Source organism: Callorhinchus milii, unplaced genomic scaffold, assembly GCF_018977255.1.
Source record: "Callorhinchus milii isolate IMCB2004 unplaced genomic scaffold, IMCB_Cmil_1.0 Scaffold26, whole genome shotgun sequence".
NCBI lineage: Eukaryota > Metazoa > Chordata > Chondrichthyes > Chimaeriformes > Callorhinchidae > Callorhinchus > Callorhinchus milii.
The window spans coordinates 2,581,452-2,605,868 of NW_024704767.1; the positions used below are offsets into that span (position 1 = coordinate 2,581,452).

The 24,417-nt window shown below is 37.4% G+C and overlaps 1 protein-coding gene across 1 annotated transcript in view; it reads right to left on the reverse strand.

The window, feature by feature from the left end:
• LOC103189394 (protein unc-13 homolog C) overlaps window positions 1-24,417 on the reverse strand; it is a 94,134-nt gene that overhangs the window by 46,501 nt on the left and 23,216 nt on the right. The window contains exons 7-18 of the mRNA XM_007909769.2: window positions 19,773-19,851; window positions 17,610-17,681; window positions 15,271-15,490; window positions 14,327-14,554; window positions 13,016-13,157; window positions 11,180-11,349; window positions 8,466-8,581; window positions 7,570-7,733; window positions 5,313-5,463; window positions 3,582-3,650; window positions 1,881-1,970; window positions 1,472-1,600 (exon numbers count right to left, since the gene is read on the reverse strand). Of these exons, the coding sequence (XP_007907960.1) occupies window positions 1,472-1,600; window positions 1,881-1,970; window positions 3,582-3,650; window positions 5,313-5,463; window positions 7,570-7,733; window positions 8,466-8,581; window positions 11,180-11,349; window positions 13,016-13,157; window positions 14,327-14,554; window positions 15,271-15,490; window positions 17,610-17,681; window positions 19,773-19,851 (1,630 nt within the window). The remainder of the gene's footprint in view (window positions 1-1,471; window positions 1,601-1,880; window positions 1,971-3,581; window positions 3,651-5,312; window positions 5,464-7,569; window positions 7,734-8,465; window positions 8,582-11,179; window positions 11,350-13,015; window positions 13,158-14,326; window positions 14,555-15,270; window positions 15,491-17,609; window positions 17,682-19,772; window positions 19,852-24,417) is intronic.

A 24,417-nucleotide genomic window follows, 5' to 3' on the forward strand; every position in this document is an offset into this window, starting at 1 on the left:
TATCCCTCTCTTCAAGAAACAATGGCAGACATTTTGCCTACAATGCCTTCTTCAAGGTCATTAATAAACATTATGATAAGAAATGAGCACCAGAATGATTCACTCAGGCTCCAATACTCACTGATGTCCACTTACAACAATTATCATTGAGAACCACAGACTGTTATCTGGCTGACAAATAATCCAATTTACAGCTTTACTTTGGACTGCCACAATCTTTTACTCTGGTTATGTGTCCTGGGAGAGACCTCATTAAATATTTACAAGATCTGTTAATATCCATCAACACAGTCTCATCAAAGATTTCAATATATTTGATGGGTATGCCTAGCCCAGCTTATACTGCCTTTGCCTTCACGAAAGGCTATTGAATTTCTTCCTTTATATTTGGCTCATTTTCCCGTTACCCCAAGCTGTATGGAAAGCAAGCCCATTGATAAATATTACTGATGTTGAGATGGGCAATTGTATGTGCTCAATGGGCAAACTCATTACATTACATCGCTTATATCCTGACGGGGTCAATTTTCAAATCATTTTTAAATGAGTCAACATTACCGATTTTGTTTTAAACTGCACTAGTGACAAAAATAAGGCACATATATATTATTGGCTATAATATATATATTGACTATATATATACCTACATTGGCTCTGAATATGTAGTAAATATAGTTTGCATTAATTAGCTTCACATTTTTAAAACAACAATCCAAATTTTTACCATTTACAAAGGAAAACTTAAAACTTACAATTAATTTGGCATGCTCATTATTTGGGGTGAAATTATTCATGAAGCACCCTCAGGAGTGGAATAGACCATTGATCACATTTAAGTGTTGTTGACACTTCCCTGTGTCAATCTTTGTTATTTCTTTTGAACCAAATGCAATCCTGCAGGAACATCCTTTTCTATTTGGGATTTAGGATTACTGCGGATGTAATGCCACAGGCAAATCAAGCAGCGATATTTGGAAGCATGTAAATACAAAAACAGGAAATTTATTTCCCTCGATTATAAAGATGCTTACTGCTCAACTGATTTAAATAAATCATAAATGCTCGTTACGTTTGAGATCATGCCTTTCACTATGTCAGGAGGAAATCTCAAAAGTGATTCATTGGATTTACTGTAGAGTGATTGTGTACCTTGTAGTCGAACGCAGCAGCTAATTTACACACAGCAATAGCCCACAAACAGCTTAACAACAACAACAAAATAATAATTGTATAGTGCCTTCCTTTCCTGTCAGGAGGACATCCCAAGGCACTGCAAAAAAGGAATCTTGGGTAAAACATATTTGAAGTATTTTGCAGTGTACCTTGTAAATACACTCATTGTGGATCCTGGTCTTTTATTATGGAGGCCTGTACAACTTCTGTTAAATAATAGCTTACTGGATGAATAGCCATATAAGCCCATATTGTTTGAATCTAGTAGTTCTATAAGAAATGGAGAAGGATTTATTACCTGATCTAGCATCTGGTTATACAGGTCATGGCAGTTGTCAAAAATGTACTTGTAAGTCGAGTCCAAGCAGGCTTTTACACAGTCTTTCACTACTGAACTTGCCCTTGGAGGACTTTGCAGTTCCTGAACCTGAAATGGACAAAGATCAGTCAGTAATTTCCATCTACAGATAACACAGACTTTTTACACCACCACATTACAGCTGTAATAGGATCAAGTCACTAGGGAACCTGCCCTGTTGAATGGATTGATTTGAGCAAACACAATAATGCATGGAGTAGAACATAAAATATTTATCTTTTACAACATATCCGACCATGATTAACAGTGAACAAACCGAATTTGCCATCGCTAAAAATGGATGAATTGCTTTCCATGAAAAGTAAGTACGATAAAAGTAGCGTCTCACCTTCATTCGAAAGAATGTAATGCTGGTTAAGAGGTCAACTGTTGACTTCAGGTCCTGCAGTCTTTCTGGATTAATTGCAGGGAAATTATCCTGGGAAGGGCAATGCAGAAGGGTTTGCTTTAAAGCTGTGAAAGCCTATCAACAGCCACTTACATTATATTTATGAATAGGCTCGATAAGGATATCATGAACAAGAAAGATACTGAGAGTTTAAGGATCTTTCATCATGCAACAGGAAATTATAAAATGAACAAGTTATCATTCTGGCCCCAGCCCATATCATAAGATATCATTGACACCAGGAAGGATGGTGCAAACTATTAAACAATAATTTCGATCTTTTGAAAATTTGCCAAGAAACAAATTCGCCAAATGACACATCACTAATGAAAACCAACACGTTTCCTCCAAGATCTAAGACAGAAAAGATTAACCAATAGATGTTTCACGGGCAAGTTGATAAAGCACGTCAACCAAAATCCATGCAATTTCTTATAGCAAAGCGGAAGAGGGGAAGACTTCACTGAGGGTTTTACATTTTGTATCAACCGCGTAACTTTCATCAATAAAACATAAATCATCAACTAACACAAGGTTAGACATATTTGATAACATATTGTAGTTATGCATTCTTTATTTTTTCCACACTTGATCTGTCAATCTTCAAAATATAAAGAGTGTGTGGAAAGATGGTTTGGGACTTGTTATTTTTTTGGTGAATTAATTATTTAAGTGTCTTGTATAGCTATGTATTTGGTTTTGCCAAATTAGGTTTGTCTGAAATATCAAATTGTTAAAAATGACTTTCTACCAGCTTTCAGGAGCAAGAGAGGGGCTTGGGGTGTACTTTACGAGCAGGTACAGCTGGAAGCAGTCATAATGAAGATGGATATCTGTTGAAATTGGTGCTTCCTGAGAATGTGTGCTGGAGCACTGAGTGACTCTGACCCAATTTTAAGCTTGAAATAAGCCAGGATCGTCGAGTGACTGTTCCCACTCGTGTTCCCTCCTCAAGTCCACATTGATGGGTATCAAATGGCAAAACTTTTCGGCAGAGTTCCACCGACTGAGGAAAAACGATTCCACACCACCAGTCCGAGCAGCGTTACAATATTCAGATTATCAATCAACAACTATTGTCGATTCTCCTGACTGGTGCCCTACGATTTCACAGCATGAGTAAACTGGTGTCTTGCTCCTGCACAATAGACTCCTGTGATGTAGTGTCTTGCAACTCAGCTAAGAAATCCCAAGAGAATTACAGCTCGATTACTGTGCCCACAGACACCAGAAAGAAGGATAAAAGCAAGCCAAACATTTGAATATTTGTAGTACGTGCATTGCAAATATTTGGTCAGATTATTATTTTTATTATTATTATTTCTGTGTCACTTCTCAAAATATATCACTAATAATTTAGTCTATATTATATTGTTTGGTGGCACAGCATTCAGAACAGGATCAAAACCACTTCTGCAGAGACATGATGCTGCAGTACACGACTGGATACTAAAATGGCATTGAATAATTCTCCAAACGAAACCATTCCATCGATGCAATTTCTCCCCACATTAATTTTAATACATATGACCTTAGAAAACAAAAATAAAATGGTAACCTTGCCACAGTGCCTTGTGACAACTTTTTACCGCCAACGCCAGTTGTGTTAAAATAGATCACGCTCTTTTCTGCTGTACATACCCTGTATTTAGAAAGATCGATCCTCAACGAGTTGTGTAATTGATCGAGTAACTTTATAAATCGTTCTCTCTGTAAAATACATCAAACATATATTACTGGAGGGTCTTTTGAAAATAAATTACAATGACTCTAAGAAGGTTTTAATGGTCTGAGCATAAATAATTTGGTAAATAACAGGGACATATGGTTTGGGTGACTGCAGGTGTGCATCCTTGTTCTTACATACTTGTCAAATATTGAGAAGTAAAATAGAAAATGAAATTTGCAAAGTGCTTTTTCTTCAAATTCTATTGCATCTGCTGCAGTTTTTATTATAGTATCAGCATCAGAAATAATTTGATTCACCGATATTTATTCCATTCTATAATCCAAAAGTAATAAACTGCATTTCGGAAATTTTTAATACAGACAGACATATACTGAAAGGATTAACAAGCTGTTTATTTTAAATCCTATTTTTGCTTTGTTCAGAAAGACAATGTTTTGTTTCAGGAAGAACAGGGATGGCAATGTAACATCTCTAGAACTCATGCGCATCATGCTTCAGGCAATTCCAACCAAGTAATATACATTTTGTTTAGACACAGACACATCTTTTCAACACTGCCATTTGCTTAAACGGCACACAATTCACTTCCATTTTGAAATACAGAAAAGAAAACCATTGAAGAAATCCAGTTGTTTTCCTCCAGGAGAAAAGTGGTAAATATTATTTTTTTAAAAAAACAACAGACCTGTGCTATTTTCTCCAATAGCATTTACCTTTTATAAATAGATAGGCAATGATTTCATGAAATTGACTGAACAGATAGGTTTTATGTCTAGGGGGATATTGTTAGAATTATGCTTCTTGGTACATCTAACTTCCTAAAAACTCTTTCCTGGGCAAAAAAGATTCAAGCATTATCTGCATTTTATTTTTCAATAAATATCTGTAATAAAATAAATCACAGCATGTTTTTTGTCAAAGATAACAAGGCATTATTTTGAAGAAGAGGAATTTAGAAAACCAAGGAATTCCTCTGGTATCCTGGACATTAATAGGATGTATTAATTGACCAGTCGTCTCCTTGGTGTGGGAGATTAATCTCATTGCTTTTTGGGGTGTTAATGGCAAAGACTGGTTGCTGTGTTTGCTTGCACATAACCTATCACTGCAATACTTGCAACTGTATTATTTTTTCACAGAAAAACATTTCACAGGGATTCACTGAATATATTACTTTGGTAACTTTGATTTTGCATTGATTATATAAAGTCTCACTTTAAATATTTCCGAAAGCACATCTTACTTTCAAATTAACGAATGCTGATTCATAATTCGGGTTTAAATGTGCCATGATTTGTTATAACAATCTTCGAAAAATGTATTTGACATCTCCAAATGTGCATTTTAAGATCAGAAAAGCATTGGCAAAAGAATATTATTGGTAATTTAATATTCTTCGCTTGAAAACACAGTGGAAAAAGCCAAACTAAACAGAAGGGAACATTACCTGAATTAGGTAAATGGCTCAGAGCCAGTTATTTGCTGCATAGTAATGGATGAACAATAAAGCCTTGATTTCACTCACAAGAAATACAAAACAAAACTACTCTGCTTTTCAGAACGCAGAGGAACAAAATAATAATCTTGCAAATTACAGTGATTAAATCAAAATGATTTTAAATCTAGATTATACTTTAACAGAAAGTACGCATTAAGGTGCAAACAATAGCGCTTAGACTTACTCCAAAGTTTGACGCAGCAAATCGATCCGAGGCTGATACATTTGTAGAAGCTGTCGTATGAGCAAAGTAGGCATTAATATTAGCCAACAAAGTACTCATTACTGCGGGAACTCCTGGGCACATGTATTTGGTTGACAAGCAAGAGAAATGCCTATATAAAAAAAACAGATCATTTGTTATAGATCATGCATTTCATAGAACTATAGACACGTGAAGATGTGCAAATGCTTGCTATCATTACAACTGCCACAGCTATAGAGCACTTGGATGCTCTAAAGTGACAATAGAATTATAAAATACACGATTGTTGCATCAGCTCCATCAACCTTAGCAACAAATTCCATCAATGTTTGTTTTACGATTAGCATGCAATACTACCATAATACAACAACTTGCATTTATATAGCACCCTTAGGTAATGTTTCGGAATGATATTTAAATGAAAATTGCTGTTTGATGAATATATTTTTAATAGGGGGGGGGATTGCAATCTTTGCGAAGCGGCAATTTATTTACTCAACTGCGGTAATACTAAATAATAATAATAATAATAACCATAACCCGACCTGATTGCTAGTCGCTGGTAAGCTATTGAATCTCGGAAAGTCATTCAACTTCATGCTGGCAACCAATTCAAAGTCTCATGCATTACTCCCCAGATTATACTGCAGGAGATGATTCACCATCACTTCCAGCATTAAAGTGAGGAGGTGCGCAAAGTCCAATTTATACACTGTGCTCTGAACTCACACACTGCTGTGCTGACTACAGTTAATAAATGGTCAATGTTTAAAATCAGTTAATATAACCACATTGGTAGTTAATGTTCTCTATCGTTAGATGTTGGTTTTAAACATTAAAAGTGGTCCCAGAAAATGACTTATCATTACTCCCAGCATTAAAACAAGGGGGAAGCATAGAATATATAGGAATGGCCACGTGTAGGCGAGATACATAGAACTCTCTTAGTTTGGATACTCCTAAACATGGTGATGGGTTTCTGCGTGTGCCAGACACTCAGCTGACCAAATAAAAAAGGTCTTGGTTATTTCTGGCCTAGTTTAACTACAACACCAAAAGATATTCAAGCCAACCAGTGTAATTAGAGCAAAATATACTGCAACATTCAATTCATGTGGTAATCACTAGTGACTTCAGGCATTCCCAGTTTTGAGAAAGTAGATAGACTCAAATTATAGATAAATTTAATATTACTGCAGGAAAGTCAATCAATCCTTTGCAAACATTCCATCCCCCTCCCGTGAATTTAAGCATATTCAATGAACAGCAATTTTCATTTAAGTATTGTTGCCGCGTTATTGTAAAATATTCATTGCTGGGAGAAAATGATATTCCTTGTGAGAGGAATGGAGATCTGTATAGAATAATGCCTGAAGGTTAATGCCACATGCTCACTTCAGAAAGTTCACCTCAGACATTTGGACAGCATATTATTCACTGAGTAAAGAGGTTTATTTTTTCACCTACAATGTGCTGATGATATAGTGAGAAAATCAGTCTCCATATCCATTTCTATTTATCTTGCGTGTTACAAATCAACCTGTTTTAATCTTTACTCTGGTGGGGATGGCTATTTTTACATCCTTCGCCAGGTTGGTGTACATTACATTTGGTGGAATGAGTTGGACAGAACCACTAACTTGGTGAGGAACACTGTAACAGTCAATTAAACAAATATAGATTATGCTTATTTAAAACAAAACGTATCCATACGTTGTGGTATGAACACAATGCTTACTGTTTAAGGGATATTTATGATCTACCTTCAACAACAATGACAACAACAATTTGCACTTATATATAGTTCTCCACACAGGGTAATATATCAGAGCACTTAACAGTGGTGGAGCCTGACTTCACGTGACTAGTTACGATATTTGCACAGAAAGAATTTGGATCGCTACTAATGCAGATGAAACACAGTGATCTCTCAGCGAGTTTATATGAACATAATAACAGTAAACAAAAGCATTTTCCTGAGTGGTCAAACACCAATGATAGGATCGCAGTGTACAAAGCTTGTGTGAAAATGAATAAACAGATAGTCTGGCTTGACTCTTGCTGATAAAGATAAAGTTTCAGTAAAAGCACTTAATTCTCCTGGAACAAAAACAGATAAAATGATAGATTACAAAAAATATTTGCGCCAGTTGAAATGAAACCATGCAGTCTTCAGTTCCATAAAGTAGCCTGTGGGAATTTTTTTTGCAAAATGTATACAAAACAAAACACTTACGTCATCGCTTGGTAAATTGATTCAATTCCATAGCGAATTGCAAATTCATCCACGATTTCTTGAGCGGAATCTCCAAAGTATACTTTCCATGCCTCGTCTCCTTTCAATTCTGGGATTTTCACCACACCATTATACTTTATCTCAGTCAAATAATTGAACAGATTCTGAAGTGCATAAGCAGATGGCAAATCTTTGAATTATACTTCTGAATAATTACATTATATCTAACTACTGAGAGAACCTCAATGTCAATTTTCTGTTCATTGTCCCCTCTCTTTCACTTTGACATTTACCACTACGTTACACTTTCATTTCGATATCTCGCAAGAGGAGATATTTATGGTTTGAAAAGCAACATTTCAATCAATAGTAAAAATAAATTTTACCTCAATTAATTTTTTAAGGGAAACAATACTTACAACAGGCCCAGGTTTAAAATTCAAAAGTTCAATTCAAAATCCAAATTCAAAAGAAAAGAAAATATTTATTTGCTCTCAGTATGTGTGGAAAAGACTAGCAACAAAATAGCTGGTGCTACATCAATGAGCTTCTCTGACGCAATATGTGCATGAGTAGAGTTTTGGAGAATTGGGACACAGGAGGTGGCTCAGGCAAACAAATTTCCCGAGAGATACAATGATTTGTGAACTGCTGGGGCACGAAAGAGGGAATGCTATCTGTGGAACGAAGGTTAGTTTGAACAGTCAACTTGTGGGAATGAAAGAAGAGAATCTCCATTCAGAGTTTTAGCCAATATGAAGAAGAATCCTGTTTAGTTTTAGTTTGGGCATGGCGTGGCATACATAAAGTTATTGATAGGTTATGTTTCTATCAAAAAAAGTAATTCATGTATATTAAAACCGTCAATTGCGGTGCATGAACCTTTGCTAGATTACCTCATGCAAACATGTGTACTGCACGTGATAGGGAGCTACTTTTTCTTCGCCTTTAATTTCGACGCTGATTTTCAATCGAATGGCACCAGAAACAGCAGATTTATCAGTTCGCTTCTCTGCAAGAGAAAATAACACATCACAATATTTATTTGATGTGTCTTGAGGCGAATGCATCAGATTTTGCTACTAATTTGAATACTAATGATTTATAAGTGACGACTAGGTGATAATTTCCAGCCTTCAACATATTCTCCGACAAAGTACAACAACTTGAATTTATATAGCACCCTTCGTGCATGCTAGTGTCTTAGAGTTCTTAAGTAGCCTGCATAATGCCTTGTTTCTTTGATCAACTGTGCACTAGGCTAGTCTTTGGCTGTGTTCTTCTGTGTTCCTCTTCAGTAAGTTCAATATGTGTCTGAGGTCTTGGCGTTCTTGCAATACCCTCGCAGCTGTCAATGTGCCATGACCAGCCTGTGCCTTGATCCCAGGACCTCTCTCCTCTGGTCGGGTGCTTCGTAACGCTGGCAAAGTTTGACAATTCCCATCTTAATGAGCCGCAAGGCTCCTATTGGGAGCCTTTTTTTTGTTCTGAATCTGGGATTGAGTTGTTGCCTTCCAGCCAATACAACAGACTGTTTGTGTATATCTTGCCTTACCGAGAACATTACCCTTCTGTCTGACCATCACATTTCAGTTTCCCTTGAGCTGCAGTGCATGATGCTTCAACCAGTCAATCTACCATCGTATAACAGAAAAGATGTACTACTAAAATTGCTGGATCTTGATTAACCTACAATAAAACTGGTAAACACTTTACTGACATGGAGGCGAAAATCACCCACGTTCTGCATATCCGTTGATACTCGAAATTGAACACAAATCAAAAATAGCCTTTGCTGATTACCAGGTTATAATTAATTCAGCCTGCACGTTAATTCTCATCTAAACAATTTTGTTATTCCTTTAATCCGGGATGATACTGCAGAATTCCATCTGAAACAGGCATGAATAATCACTTAGTGAGAACGATTTTTGCTCCCAAATTATTATGTGGAAGATCAACTGACGTCAGTGACATCTTGTCAAATTAAAAGAAAAATATTGAATTGGTCAAAAAATAAAAGTAAAAGAGATGATTATCTTACATCATAACTCAATGGAGGCTAATAATTGACATGATTGCAACTTTTAAACATTAATGTTTAATGATTACAATATTCGAGACACATCTCTTTGTTGGTGCTTTTTTGGTCATTTTTCCCTCCTCTCCACCCTCCTCGGCTCGGTTACCCAGCCAGCAGTGTCAAGCGCTTTGAGACATCCTCCCCACGTGAAAGGCCACTGTATAAACGTAAATCATTCCATATAGCCCGGTGGTAAAATTGACTCTGTACACACCGAGTTTTGGTTCAAACATATCGACTGTTTCTACCTCTGGATTGTGACCTGGGAACATTTACCGCTTAATGTTTTGGAATTAACACTCAAGAGAGATTCATTTATTTCTAATGATAACATACCATCCAGCTCCTCTCAGTAATGTCACTAACAGAAAAGCAAGTCTAAGAGGGGAGCAGCATCCGACAGAAAATGACATTTCTCTGCTCGGCTAACACTTGATTTATGCTTCAAAATATAATAGTAAAGAACGCCTTTTATTTGCAACAGTTGTAAATTTGCACTAGCCTCTAGAGCCTTGATGTGTGGTATGAACCTTGTATTAAAGCAACAGTTTAGTATGTTACCAAGCCACTATTAGAGAATGGTTTAAGCAAAGGCAGAAAATGATGCTGGGTTTAAACTGCTCTTCACGGTGAATCACAGCAAGCAACGAAGGGTAATTTCTGATTTTAACCACAGTAATTTATTCTCAAGAGCGATATGACCAGACCGCTTTGAGGAAATGGTTTTGCCGTGCAGCAAACTGACATGCACTGCTGCAATTATAAATGAATATCGATCCAGCCTCTGTTTAATTATGGTACCGCAAATAAATTTAGGTTCGGCTCAAAAAAAATGGGGCCTTTAAAAGTTACACTAAGAGACTTTTAATATTAATGAACCACTCAAGCGACCAGCTTTTCTTTATATAAACTTAAGAAAGGAACCGGTGTTTGACATGAGTTAGCAGAGCTCTGCTGCTAGTTTATAAGCAGCCTCTCCACAGCCTCCGGCTTTCCACTCCTAATCACTTCACAGTTTAAAGCGACAATAAATCTCTTCTTCTAGCAGTATAAACTGGGTATGAAAATCCATTATATTGATATTATACCCCGAAGAATGTGCATAGAACTACATTAGTTTGAATCTACAGGTCACAAAGCTGCTGTAAAGTTCTTTACAGACAGCAATTTGGATGTTTTCGGAGAGCTAATTGTTTGAGATCTGTTGGACATAATTTGCTGCATAGTGATTGCTCATTCATCTTGTCTGTCATTTAGCTTCATAATATTTTACTAGAGGTTTGCTGAATCGGATCTTTCTGTATAATCAAACAATCATACAGGATTTTACACATCAGTTGCTTCTCTTTGTATTTGACAGCAGTGAAATGTCAGAATTCAAACTTTGCACTGGATTTCTATTCACCCTTACATAACGATGACCAGGTGAAAATAAATTACGAACAAGAATGTTTAGTTTCAACCAAGCAACAGGGAAAGGGAAACCCATCTGTGGTTCACTGTACCGGTACACAGATGAGAACGTACCTAAATTGTACCAAACGTCCATCTCCCCACTCAATGTCCGTACTTCAATAATTGTTTGTCCGAGGAAATCATCCGATTCTTTCTTGAAATGCTGCTTGACCCGTGACTTGATGTCATCATCTTCATCCCAGACTCTTACTTTTATCCTGTCCGTGGAATTGTGGCACTCGCTATTCAATAAAAACACAATTTTTAAAAATAAAATACAACTTAGCATTCAAACTGTGCGCTTTGGTGGCCTCATCATGAAATATCTCAAAGGGCTTCACAGGTAGCGACGTTTATGTAAGCAAATGTAACTACCATTACAACAACAGCTTGCATTTATACAGCGCCCTTCACATGGGTTAGCATCTCAGAGCCCTTCAACATTACAGAATATAGTCGCAAACTCTTTTACACTGGAACGTCGTTTCCGTTCGATTGATTAATTAACCAAATGATGAATTGCACGATTAATTAAAAACAGGTACGGGATCAATCACGGTTAGTTATCAGTTCATTGCAGGATGGTTGCGCATAATGTTCAGCCGTGCATTGCAACCTGGAAAACATTTTCTTGTATCATTGCAATTTTCCTACAATAATTATCCTGCAATAAGACAAATGGCATGTCAAGTAAATTGTTGCTGGGAATGCGGCTGCAGCTTCAGAATTAGTTATACTCTATAATTCTGCACGGACGGAATACATTGCAGATACATGATTGAAAACAGTAAACCAAATAATAGTTACAGGCACTGTACTAAGGATAAGTGATGGTGTTTATTTTTGGTTTACTTTACATCCAGTGTTGTAAGAATATATTATTTCAAACATTAATGTTTTTAAGGAACAATGGCAGCATTCCAAGCAGGTATTTCCGATGTGATCAATTGCAATCAAATTATTATTATCATCATCAATAATGCTGGAATCAAAAGCTTTACTACAAGATATTCTAAAGCCTAGAAGTTTTTTTAAAAAAAAGAACACAATGTCCCAACGTTTCTGCAAATCAGAAACTTATGCTATTGTGCCCTTCATTGTTAGCTAAATAATAATGCCGTAAAAAAGATTTGATCCCTCCAGTGAATAGCTCAGAGGGTTTCAGAAGTTATATGTTATGTGCAGCAATGTTATCAGAGCTTCCATAACAGGTTTTCAGAGACGGTAACTTCAAATATTGTGAATTCATGTAGTCAGGTATCCAAAGAATGAGATGGTACAGAAACAAGCCATTCGGTTGGTGATTTTGCCCTATAAAAGTTTTCTCACCCTCCTACTCCTGTCCTAGTTGTGTTATGAATCTCTTCCACAGAGAGCAGATAGAACAGCTTCACTAAATCTGGGATTTAAAGATTCAAAATACTGAACCACCAGGACTCAGAGTACGTATTTCAGAAGTGATGTGATTGAATTTGCCTTATTTCCAACCAGAAGGGATCCTTGCAGAAAGCCCAATTTAATGACATGGAACAAGATTTGTTTTTCGTCCTCTGTGAGTACGGACGCAAACTGGCTTCCGGCCACACTTAAGCTGCTTTTTGATTACAGCTTGAACAGCTGGCAAACGTAGATTCTGTGATCAAAATGTCTGATCCCAGTCATCAGTCTCCCCATCGCACGTGCTTTCCTTCTTTGGCCTGGAAACAACATTTGAACTGTAAAATGCTCATAATGTTTATTTATAGATGTATAGTTATCAGCCTCAGTTAAAAACTGCAACTCTTTGTGATTTATGACTAGTAAGTAAAACATTATATGGAAATTCAAACAATGGAAACTATGGAATTCAGACATGCCCAATGCAGTATCTGTTCGCGTCACCCATCATGATTATAAGCCAGTACTTACAAGTGAAATTTTTCATCCCAGCTGGGATTGAGATTTCCGAAAATGGTTTTGGTCCTCCTTTTGGTTTTACCCACTTGAACTGTGACATACGGGTCACTTGAGCCTGTCTTGTCTTTGGCTTGTAAACCCTGAGCACAAAGCACTGTAAGCACAAAGGAAGGCCTGGAATATTTAACAAAGCACCTCAAACAGATATCTCAAAGATAATATGTGGCAAAACATATGTAGAATATCGCTGAGCACACCAGCCTACTTGCAATTAGCAGCTTGGTGGATGGTGGGGGGGTGGGGGAGAGGGGTCAAATCTTCAGTTTTACTGATTTTATAAGCAGTTTGTGGGTTTTTAACTGTTAGTTTCAGGAAACGGCCAAATATTTGTTTTAATATTCACTGCAAAGTACAAACTAAGTTTATGAATTTTAAGCAGGTCTATTTTGCATGGTAATTCAGATTGGTTAGTGTTTGCATTATTGTGACATTTTAAATCCCACTGCTTTGTCTCACATCATTGAAGGCTAAGAATACTTGACTGCTATTTGCATATTTACATGTGAAATTTTAAATCTGATGGCTTTGCGGTGTTTAGTTAAAAGCAAATTGCTTTCTTATTTTACTGGAAATGCATTTAAACTTGACCCCTTGGTGATTAATCAAATCCACAGTTTTAAGGAGACTGATTTATAATACATTCATTATTTGCTTCCAATGCTGCATTTATACTCCTGGGACGACATCACCTAATGCTTAATTTTAGGAATCTGAAATCATGGGACACTGAGCATAATAATTAATAGAACAACAACTTGTATTTATACAGTGCCCTTCACATGGGAGTTCACTCCTACACCAGCCTCCATCAATCCTAATCTCCTATACCTCACTTTTCCCATTTCTTTCATGTATGGATCAAGTTTCCTCTAAAAGCCATTGATGCGTTTTGCTTCAACCACCAACTTCCAGCAGTGGCTTCCACATACTCGCCACTCTCTGCACAAAGAACTTCCTCCTAAACTCTCTCTTAGATCTGCCGTTAGTTATCTTATATTTACACCAAAAGGCAAGGCACTGCAGATGTTGGAAATCTCATATAAACACAGAAATCGCTGGGAACACACAGCAGATCAGGCAGCATCCGTGGAGAGAGGAAAATGAATGAACGTTTCAGGTCAATAAGCTTTCGCCAATTCTCCGTGGATGCTGCCTGACCTGCTGCCTGTTCCCAGCAACTTCTGTGTTTATATTATATTTACACCCCCTCGGTTTGGACTCACCAACAAGTTGAAACAGCTTATCAGTCATAGAGAATCTAACCTGTTATGGTTAACTTGGCTGACCACTTGGAAGTCCCATCCAGGACATTCTGCTTTGCTGCTTTTAAATTTTGTGCATAGTTTTCTTTCGACACTTGAAATTGCTCTTGAATCAGCTCAAAAATCTCCGGGTTGTTTTGCTCCCGGATCCTCATTCTCTCCTTCATGGCTGTGATGATACTTTGCGTCTTGTCCTCTGCGCCGTGTTTGGAACTTTTCTCAGCTGCTCCTGGAGTTGGGGGAGAAACAAAACATTGAAAGAGTTTCTAAACTAAAAACTTGGAACAACTGTTCCTTGATGATGGTGGAACAAACACTCACTGTTAAATCATTTTTTTTTAAGTTTACCAGAAATTAATGGAGCAGATCAATTTAACTTCAAGAGCCTGAACGTTTCATCGTGTAATGGATGCAGTGTTGTAGTAGCCTATATTATTACTTAAAAGTCCTCAGTGAAATGTCTTGCTGCTGGTATCACCAATGTATCTTGGCTCCAGTAATTCTTCCAGTTAGAAAGGCCTTTTTCGGCTGTACTCGTGGCTTTAATGTTCCTTATTTAATTAAAAACCATTTGAGGTTCGAAGATTGCCGTCGCTGGAGTTTTTTCTTGTTGCATTTAAACAGAAATACAGATAGATCGACAAAAACTTAAGAAAGCAGAATTTAAAACCATTTTAAAAGCTTGCAATTCCAGCCAGGAGAGATCACCACTGATTTCCAATGGGCATTAAATGACTTGCAGGTAGAGGCACCAGTTTTGGCACAAAATCAAAGGGCAGCAGAAAAAGAGTTTCAAAATCTAGACTGCTGTTTAGGTTGTTTTCTAAAATTCTGCAAACTCTCAAGCCTAAAATTCTGAATTCAGTGCCTCACATGCGACTACTCTGTACAGCGATTGTGAGCAGGACTCTGTGCGTCTCTCTTTCTCTCAGTGAACGTACTCACGTTGTAAACAATCAGCATTTAGAAGATCCTGACACTTCTCATGGCACTTCACACCACACTCTGAGCATCGCATGCCCTGTCTGGCTATTCCCCAGAGCAGTCCCTCACATTCATAGCAGTATGTAGGCGTCGTGGCTGTCCAAACCTCAAAGTTGTGTGGAGTGGTCGATGAGATCGGATAGATTAAGGCCTGTAATGTCTTCTTATAAACGTGTGCTTTCTGTTGAAATTAAGATCAAGAAGAACTGGAATCCGTTAATCCGAAGCACCACTCTCAATGATAGAACAAAAATACATCTTATGAAATTTGTTTGAGTCGCTTTGCAATATCATGACCTATAATAGGACTAACAGAATTAATAAAAGTGTTAAAGTTAAACAGAAATACAGAAAGATTGACAAAAACTCAAGAAAGCAGAATTGAAAACTATTTTAAGGGTCCAGCTGGCAATTCCACTGATTTCCAATGGGCATTAAATGACTTGCAGGTAGAGGCACCAATTAAATACAATCAAAGTGGCATTACCCAAATTAAAAGTCTGGGTATACGTAACTTCAGCACAGCACTTTTGTCAATTGAATCACCAAAAGCTTTTATATTTGGACTCATAACTGTACGTGCTATTCTTAAACAGATTGCACTTGCAGGCACAGTGATATACTTTATAAAATAAACATGATAATATCAGAGTGAATCTGGTCGAAGATCAACCAGAAATGGGGTAGGAGTTTTTTCGATCCAAATTCTTCAGCATTCGTGGTTAAACGATTGAGGGAATAAAGAATACAATTCTGGTTTAAAGAACATCAGCGAAAAAATCTGATTCTTATTTCTTCCCAAACTTTAGCATGGATACAGTCAGTCCATGTACACAACGGTTATCTTTCAAAGAAATACATTTATATATTATCCACTGAAAGCTGTACAGTTTGTAAAGTGGACTGGACAATTTGGAATGATAGATACAAGGGAGTTTTTTGGAAGATCATTCCAAATGACACTTCTTTACGCCTACAGTTTCCAATTTGTCTGCAGGATTCCTTTGAGTAATTCCACCCAAAATGATCTGGCAGAGAACGTTATGTCCATCATATCACTTTACCAGGGATAAAATCTGACTTGTTAACTATTTTACAAGTGATATTTTAATATATCAATCCCTCTGCACTAAAAATACACGGTTACTTTAGGTTAATGCACTGATCCATTGGACATTGCATGTATTTAGCTATGCCCCACTGCTTCTAATTCTCTTTCCATATTATGGGATTTCAAAGCATTCTGATCAATGCTTCAGAACAAGTCATTGATCAATCAAATCATTTTTTTTTAAAACCACCTCTCGGTGGTAAAACAAAGATACAAATTTATGCTGATTTAATTCTGCCTTCCAAAATGGGGTCCATTTTCCTCAACAAATGTGAAAGGTGAGTGAAAAAGCTCAGGCAAACATGCTTAGAAAAGAAATAAGTGAAGCGTGACAAATGCGGAAATTGGCAGTTTGGCAGGTGAGGTGCTTTGCAATAATGTACCAAATACTCTCTTTTAGCAAATGTCAGACCGCCATATCATGAAGCCCATTCATATGGTGTGTGTGTGAAAAGAGGCTGTAGCTATCTGTTGGCATCCTAAATGTTTTGAACTCTGCTCGTCTCCTTTCAACCATGGACCAAATTCATCGAATGAGCATCTGATATGTTGATAGTCAATTCCACTGACTCTTACTTACACTTGATCTCTTCTGTCTGCTTATCACCTCACCCAGTGCTTAACAATACACTGGCTTCCTTCCTGCCTGTCTAGAAAACTTTCTCAAAGATTTACTGTGTAATCTGTGGGCAATGTGCTGCAGTGTCACTAAACACAGAGAATGAGAAACACCAAGTAATTGACATCACTTCCCTTTGATGTGAACAGCACAAAACAGACCCCAATATAATTGTTTCTCCCGCCCCCGCCCCCACCCCCCCGCCTTCTCTCGACAATTCTTGTATCGTTTTCATGGTGAACATTTTTCTCCATCCCCAGACAGCAACATATGTTCGGCTCGCAATCCCTTGGAAAACTGCAGATTGACTGGGATTCATAGATCATGGATAATGCGGTGAGGTTGAAGTTTGGACAGGATAAAAAAAATGATTGAGGATATGTTTATATACTAGTTTTACCGGTCTCCCTGTTCTTTAGAGATTGTTGTGGCTTGGAACTCGCCCTGCGTAAGCACAACTAGGTGCTGCCCTCTTGGTAGCTCGAGGACATAACGTCCCATGGCTCTACTCTAATCCGCTGGGCGACCGATAAAAGTTGTACTGATAAACACATAAAAAAAAACACTTACCAATTCTTCATTGTTTAGTGAGGTTCTGGTGGCCATGGCAAAAGATATGCCTGCCTTTCGGGCAGCAAGAGTCTGTTGGGGCGGGAGAAAACAAAGCGCAAATAGTAAGAGATGAAACGAGAAATGGAAAAAAATCCATGTAAATAATAACTGTGTACTCGAAACTGATGTGATGAAGGGTGTGTAAACTAACACTTTTCCAATTGGGACCCCCTCCTCTCCAAAATATTAATTACCAGTTGTTGAGTGGGGTTGTATGTGCTGAAGTGGTTTACAATTAATACTAAATGAACAAATCAAATCTTAATTCTCTGCTTTTCACTGCTTTCTCCGCCATCGTTATTGAAGTTTTCCGTTTAGATTTATTTTTCTTGCAATGATAAGGATAATCAATTTTCTTTCACAGAATCATAGAATCATAGAATGTTACGGCACAGAAGGAGGCCATTCGGCCCATCGAGTCTGTGCCGGCTCTTTGACAGAGCATGTCAGTGCTTTCATTACCCATCGAGATTAAGGATACTGAATACAAACAGTTGCGAAGAATTTTTTTATCTGAAATTTGCCTGAGCTTGGAGAGTCTCGCTAAAATAAAACAAAACAAGTGAGAATGTCTCTCAAGTGCACCCAGCAATGTTTTCAGATGTTGCAAACAAAATTAAAACCATATACGTATACAGAGTTTGATGGAGACAGCAACAAGGCTTATCTCTGATTTGTATTGTAAGGATGTTGGTGACACTCTTTCCTGAAACAGGTCACCAGTGTCACTTCCTGGGGTTTCTACTCTACATCCTTTCGAACTATTTAAAAAGTAAGGACCAAATATGCGAGATGTGTTTTTAAAACGTGTAGAAAACTGGTCAGCTATTGGTGATTTAACCTACTAAATGAATATGCAATAACTTTTAAGGCTGTTTTAAGGCTGCGTTTACCAAGTTTGTCAATCAGCAAATGACATATGGCGCAGAAGGCATTAAATATCAACACCAGACAGATTGGGTTTGCAAATAGGATGATTCAGCCTAATGATAAATGACTCACTGAAGAGGAGATCACTGACCTGGGGACTTGCATATTTAACTTACCATGTGCTTTGCTTGAAGGAAATTAGTTTAGAAATTTGATTTGCCCCTGAGTCAACATCTGGCTTCCTGTTTATTTGCAAAATTTAGGATTTTTATAGCGCCTTATATGTTGCAATGTATCAAGGTTTTTCACAAGTAATTACTATGATGAGGATTTATCAATTAGTACGAGTCACAAATAAATGTCACAAATCTAATTCACCAGTAACGTAAAATTTACAGCATCATTATTTTACTAAAGTAGATAAATCAAAGACATTATTTCACAGAAGCTTTAACCTTAGATCTGTTGAATGAGCAGGGACGGATACAGTAAGCACAATAAATCCTGTGACTGATATTTTCCAGGTTAAAATATCATACTGTACTCAGCATGTCCATACAAACTTACCATCGCCTGTTTAATCCAAGAAGCATATGAAAGAAATTACAAAGGTTAGTTATTAGATTCGCTGTCTCCTTAGCAATTGAAAAGACTGAAGCAGTTGTAAAACTAATTTTTGCATTGATCATGCTTTAAAACAATTTTGATATCTATTTGATACTTTTCTATCTTCCTTTAATTGAAACAGAGAAACTTTCTTTGAGGCTTTTTGAAATTGCATCGGGCTTTCAGAGCAAAGGGGCACAAATCACATGGATGTGTTGACACTGCAGTCTATGGATGTATCAGTTTACTTCTCATGATGAGCTCCCAATGTCAGTCAGGTTGGTCAAGGGGGAGAGAGGGAGGGGGTTGGGATGAACGATAAGGAAATTGGACAGCACAGTAAGCAATTGCCCCTGGTATCCCCAGTAGCTGGTTACAGTCAATCAATTAAAGGAACGTGGTGTGGTTCAGGGATGACATCAACCACCCTAAAAGTAAAAGAGCAACATAGAAATAAATAGCTTAAACCGATTGAGGAACTTCATCAAAGTTGAAAGTCTCTTGTTGTTATTTTGAATGCATCAAGTCAATTCTAAACCCCAAGAGCAGAGGATTACTGACTACTTTTTGTGGCCCGTGTTTTATTAGTTCAATACGGCAAACTTCAGATGATCTAAGCTATTTGGTTAGAAAAAGATAACTTACCACATCCCGAACAATAGGCATTGTCTTTTTTCGACGAAGGTCGGGCATGCTGTCAATGCCATAGAGTATGCTTCCAGGCCTAAAGGAAAAACCTGCTTTAGTACAGAAACACACACTACATATAACATATTGGGCAAACAATCTTGAATTGATGTTTAAGGGAGGAATGTTTTTTAGTCTTGCTCGTCTTCTGTTACAGGCACGTGAAAATTTATTTACTCTATAAAACAATAGTATTTATCTCTACAGAGAAGTCTGAACTGTTACAATGCACAAAGTATTACCCAGACACCTGTTAGCAAAAAATTGGAAGGTAAAGTGAGCCTCAGCCTTCTGTGTTCACTTATTGGTTCACTAACCCCCAAAATTGGTATGGAAATGGACATACATTTCTAAGAAAACTATTTGATCTTCACATTAAAGAAGTCAGGCGTAGTTTCACATTTTAAACAATTTCCTTCAATCACATAATGGAATGATTCAAATCTGGATTCTTTTCATGCATTTTATTTCTCGTCTGTTGCCTCGGAAATCTTTTCAAAGCAATCTCAGATCTAAAAATCATATCTGTCAGCCTGGATTGTTCAACATGGAATCCTTATTCACAAGTTATACATTAATAAAATTCATTTCATCGACTCACCGTGTTATTACTGCAATATTACAACCCCTTTCTCTGTTTTTTCAAACAGTATACTGCAGCTTCAATATTTCACACATTGTTTCACAATGGGAGATATTTTCTACTTCATTCTACAAAATTCACCACAAATCGTATGACCTGCTTTTGCCTAAACCTGCATCGTTGTTACTTGCTGGTGCATATAGCAGACAATACAATCCTGTATATGTTGGAAAATATGTGAGGTGTGGGTTCAAGCCTCACCTCAGGGGTTGGAATCATATCCAGGAGTTTCTCCCGGTACCCGGGCCAACCATCCCCCAAATAAAATTAGTCACTCACTCCATAGCTGTTTGTGAGACAATGCTGTGCGCAACTGGCTGCTACATTTCACCCCCGAAATACACAGTCAAATCCATTTGACAGTATTTCCTGTCAGGCGCTTTGAGACGTCTCAATGACATGACAAGGCACTGTACCAAATGCAGAGATTAATATGATCGTAATAATTATTATTAATAATAAAGAGATACATCATTTAAGGTGTTTAAAAGCACGTTAGGGTTATTTACTTTATTTTGGAAATTTGTGCACATGTTGAGATACGCAGCAGCATATATTGTAAGCAATTAACCTCTGGACCCCTGCCACATTCAGGGAAATTCCAGGGACAATATTTCAATATTTGCCTGGATAGTTATTTACTATCAACTGGTTTACAGGGTTATAAAAATAACACTAGTTGGCAGATCCTTGCATTTAGACAGAGAGCTCCCCCTGCACCAGCCACACAATTAGAAAGATGAAGATTGAGAAGGTGTAAATCAGTTTCTTGATCCTCATCTCTTTATCACTGAAAGTGGTATTGCTTTATTGGTTCCCAGCAATATATTGCAGTCACAGTCAACTCTTCGACAGTAACTTTGCAGATACGTTGCTTGCGAAATGTTATTATCGAAAATCGTTCATCACTTCCGAGTAATCTAAAATAAAGTCAGTGTGAAGTTGATTAGTCTATAAAGTCTCCTCGAAGTGGAGACTAAAAGAAGACTGAGCTTACTTAGGCAACTGTTTAAACTATCCAAATCTGTGGACTGTTCACAATATTCAATAAAGTGCTCGGCTTTAAACAAGGTACATTTTAATCTTTGGTTCTAAATAATGTGAAAATGCACAGTCACTACACTTTACAGTACATCCTGTGAAGCTCTTCGGGACATCCTTCCCGCTGCTGTTAAATACAAGGATAAAATAATATTATAATAATCCATGCATTTTATATATTTGATATCACATCATTGAGATGACTCAATGTCCTTCACAGAACTTCCTGCAGAGGATGGTGATTTATCATCAGTATTTATTTAATACAAAGAACACTTCTCTAATGGAAAGCTCTAAACACCAGTTTATTTTTACCATTTCATCTTCACAGCTAAAACATAGGATTAAAGTGGAGGCTTTCTATGTGGCCTACAGCTGTGATTAACTGTTTTCAAATTAAAGTTCACATCCCTTAATTGCCAAAAGCTGCTGGGGGCCTAACTTCTGCTGTCTGAAGCACAAGGTAAATGAGAACCATGAAATTACTGTACAAGGTTGAATTGAGCAATTATATTAATAAAACTGTTTTCGCTAATGATTACACGATGTATTTAATAGCTGCTATCCAGCAGGTTTGTGTACAGGACATTTGAAGCCTGCCTTTATCCTTGGAGGGTGTTTTTATAGCTTTACAAAAACATATGATGTTCTCATGCACTCGTAACTGTAAGGATGATGTCAGTGATTAGACTCTGATGAGTAATCCATTATTCTGTAAGGTTTGTCAAGTCACCAATAGATTCCTTGGCACAAATCCTCAAGCTTCAAGGAAGCTGCTTTATGTTGAGGCATCAAACTATTTCACACTGAATCCATCAGTTAGTAAGCTGTATGAAGAATGATCTAGCAACAGGAAGGATCAATGGTGAAAGCAGTGATATTTTTACCCTCCAAAGACTAACAAAAAGTACAACATACATGTGTTTTCAATTGTCAAATCATCCAATCGGAAAAGGAAAATGATGCATCATGATCAGAAAAATTAAAGATAATCATAAATAATAATGTTTGAATCTCATATAGCACCTTATACCGTTGAACCAACAACAATTTGGATTTTTATATCGTGCCCTTCACATGGGCTAACGTCTTGGAGGCCCGAAATTTCTCAAAGTTCATCACAGAATTCATTCTAAAATGTAGTGACAGTATTGGTAGGCAAATGGCATGAAATAAATTAGCAATTTTATTTGGGGATTTTTGGCCGGGATACCAGAAGAGACTCACTTCTCTTTTCAAATAGTGCCACAGGATTTTTAATGTCTGAATAGGCAGCCGGGATCTTGATTTAATGTCCAATCCACAGGACGGCCCCCTTGGACAACACCCCCACCCCCCCACCACACCCTCACTGCATTGGAGTACCAACCTTCTTACTTAGAGGCGAGGATGCTACCAAGGGAGTCAGGTTGATCAAGATACTATAGAGTTCAAAATATCATTACAGATAGTGCAAGCCAGCAAACCAGCCTTCATATAGATTTCAGAGTGTGGATAAATTCAGAAGTCAAGTCCCAAATTTGCTGAAATTGGCTGAAAGCATTGTAAATATTGTTTTTCCTCTATTGTTTCAAATCATGTCCTTTTCCAAATTGGTTTATGGGCCAGATATAGTGGAGAACAACTCAGTTTATACACTATGTGTTGCATTTGAAGAAGCAGTTTATGCTCAATTGTTTTGCCTCCGGTTAAGGTTGCAACTACATTGCACCAATCCATTGTGATTCAACTGATGTCATCCAGGAATATGCTGCAGTCATTCATTGCTTACCTTGTTATTCCTCACAGCAAATACAACAACTGAAACAACCCGGCAAACTCAGCAAAACATTTATTTATCTAAATCAGTTTACTAGAATATTTTACAATTTGGGTACGACTTCAATACTTGTAATCACCTTATTGACACAACAAAGATTGCTCTGGATGAAGAAGGCCCTTTGGCCCATTTGATCTCATCCTTCCAGATAGAGCACCCACTCTTCCATCTTCCCTTCAAAGTGTCAAGCTATGTTTAAATCAGTACAGTGTCCTGGTCTCAGCCACTCTTCCTGGTAATAATAATAATAATCCTTGCATTTGATATAGCGCTTTTCACGTCGGGAGGACGTCCCAAAGCGCTTCACAGAACACACTGTAAAGTGAATTGACTGTATATTTGTGGGCGAACACAGCAGCCAATTGCGCACAGCAATATCCCACAAACAGTCGTAGATTGAAAATGACCAATTTATCATTGTTTTTGGTTTTGGAGGGATTATTATTAGGCTCTGTGTGGAGTAAGGAAACTTGCCCAAAGTTTCGCCCTGCCTGGAATTGAACTCAGGTCTCTCGCTTGCAAAGCGAGTGCTCTAACCACTGAGCTACAGGACTCCACGAACCTCTCTTAGTCATTAATTAACCTCTGGATTAAGAAAAAACTGCCCGGTGCCTGTCCTGAAATTGCGCTCTGCAACTTTAACTCTATGTTAATGGAATAAGCGAATAATGATGTGATAACAGATCACAAATAGAACTTTGCTCTCTATTTTCACAAAAATAGTTTGTTCAATGTAACAAAATATGTATATGTTACATTGAACAAACTATTTTAGTTTATATATACACAGAGAGAGAGCCATAGAGATAGAGAGAGGTAGTCCAGCCATTAGAGAGTTTTATTTCCGCTGCACAAAAGAAACTACTCGTGAAAAGGCACTATTGTTTATCTTCTGTATTGTAAAAGTAATCACATGAACATCTGCACAAAAGGACGGCAGACTCGCTTGCATAATGTCATCTTTAATGATATAACATTGGATATATCAAAACTTGTTAAAATACTATGGTATGTTTTATTCCCCTACCTTAGCCTTTGCTTCACCTTGCAGTATATTTTGCTTGCGGCCCTCTAATTCCTGTAATGAATACTTAACCAGC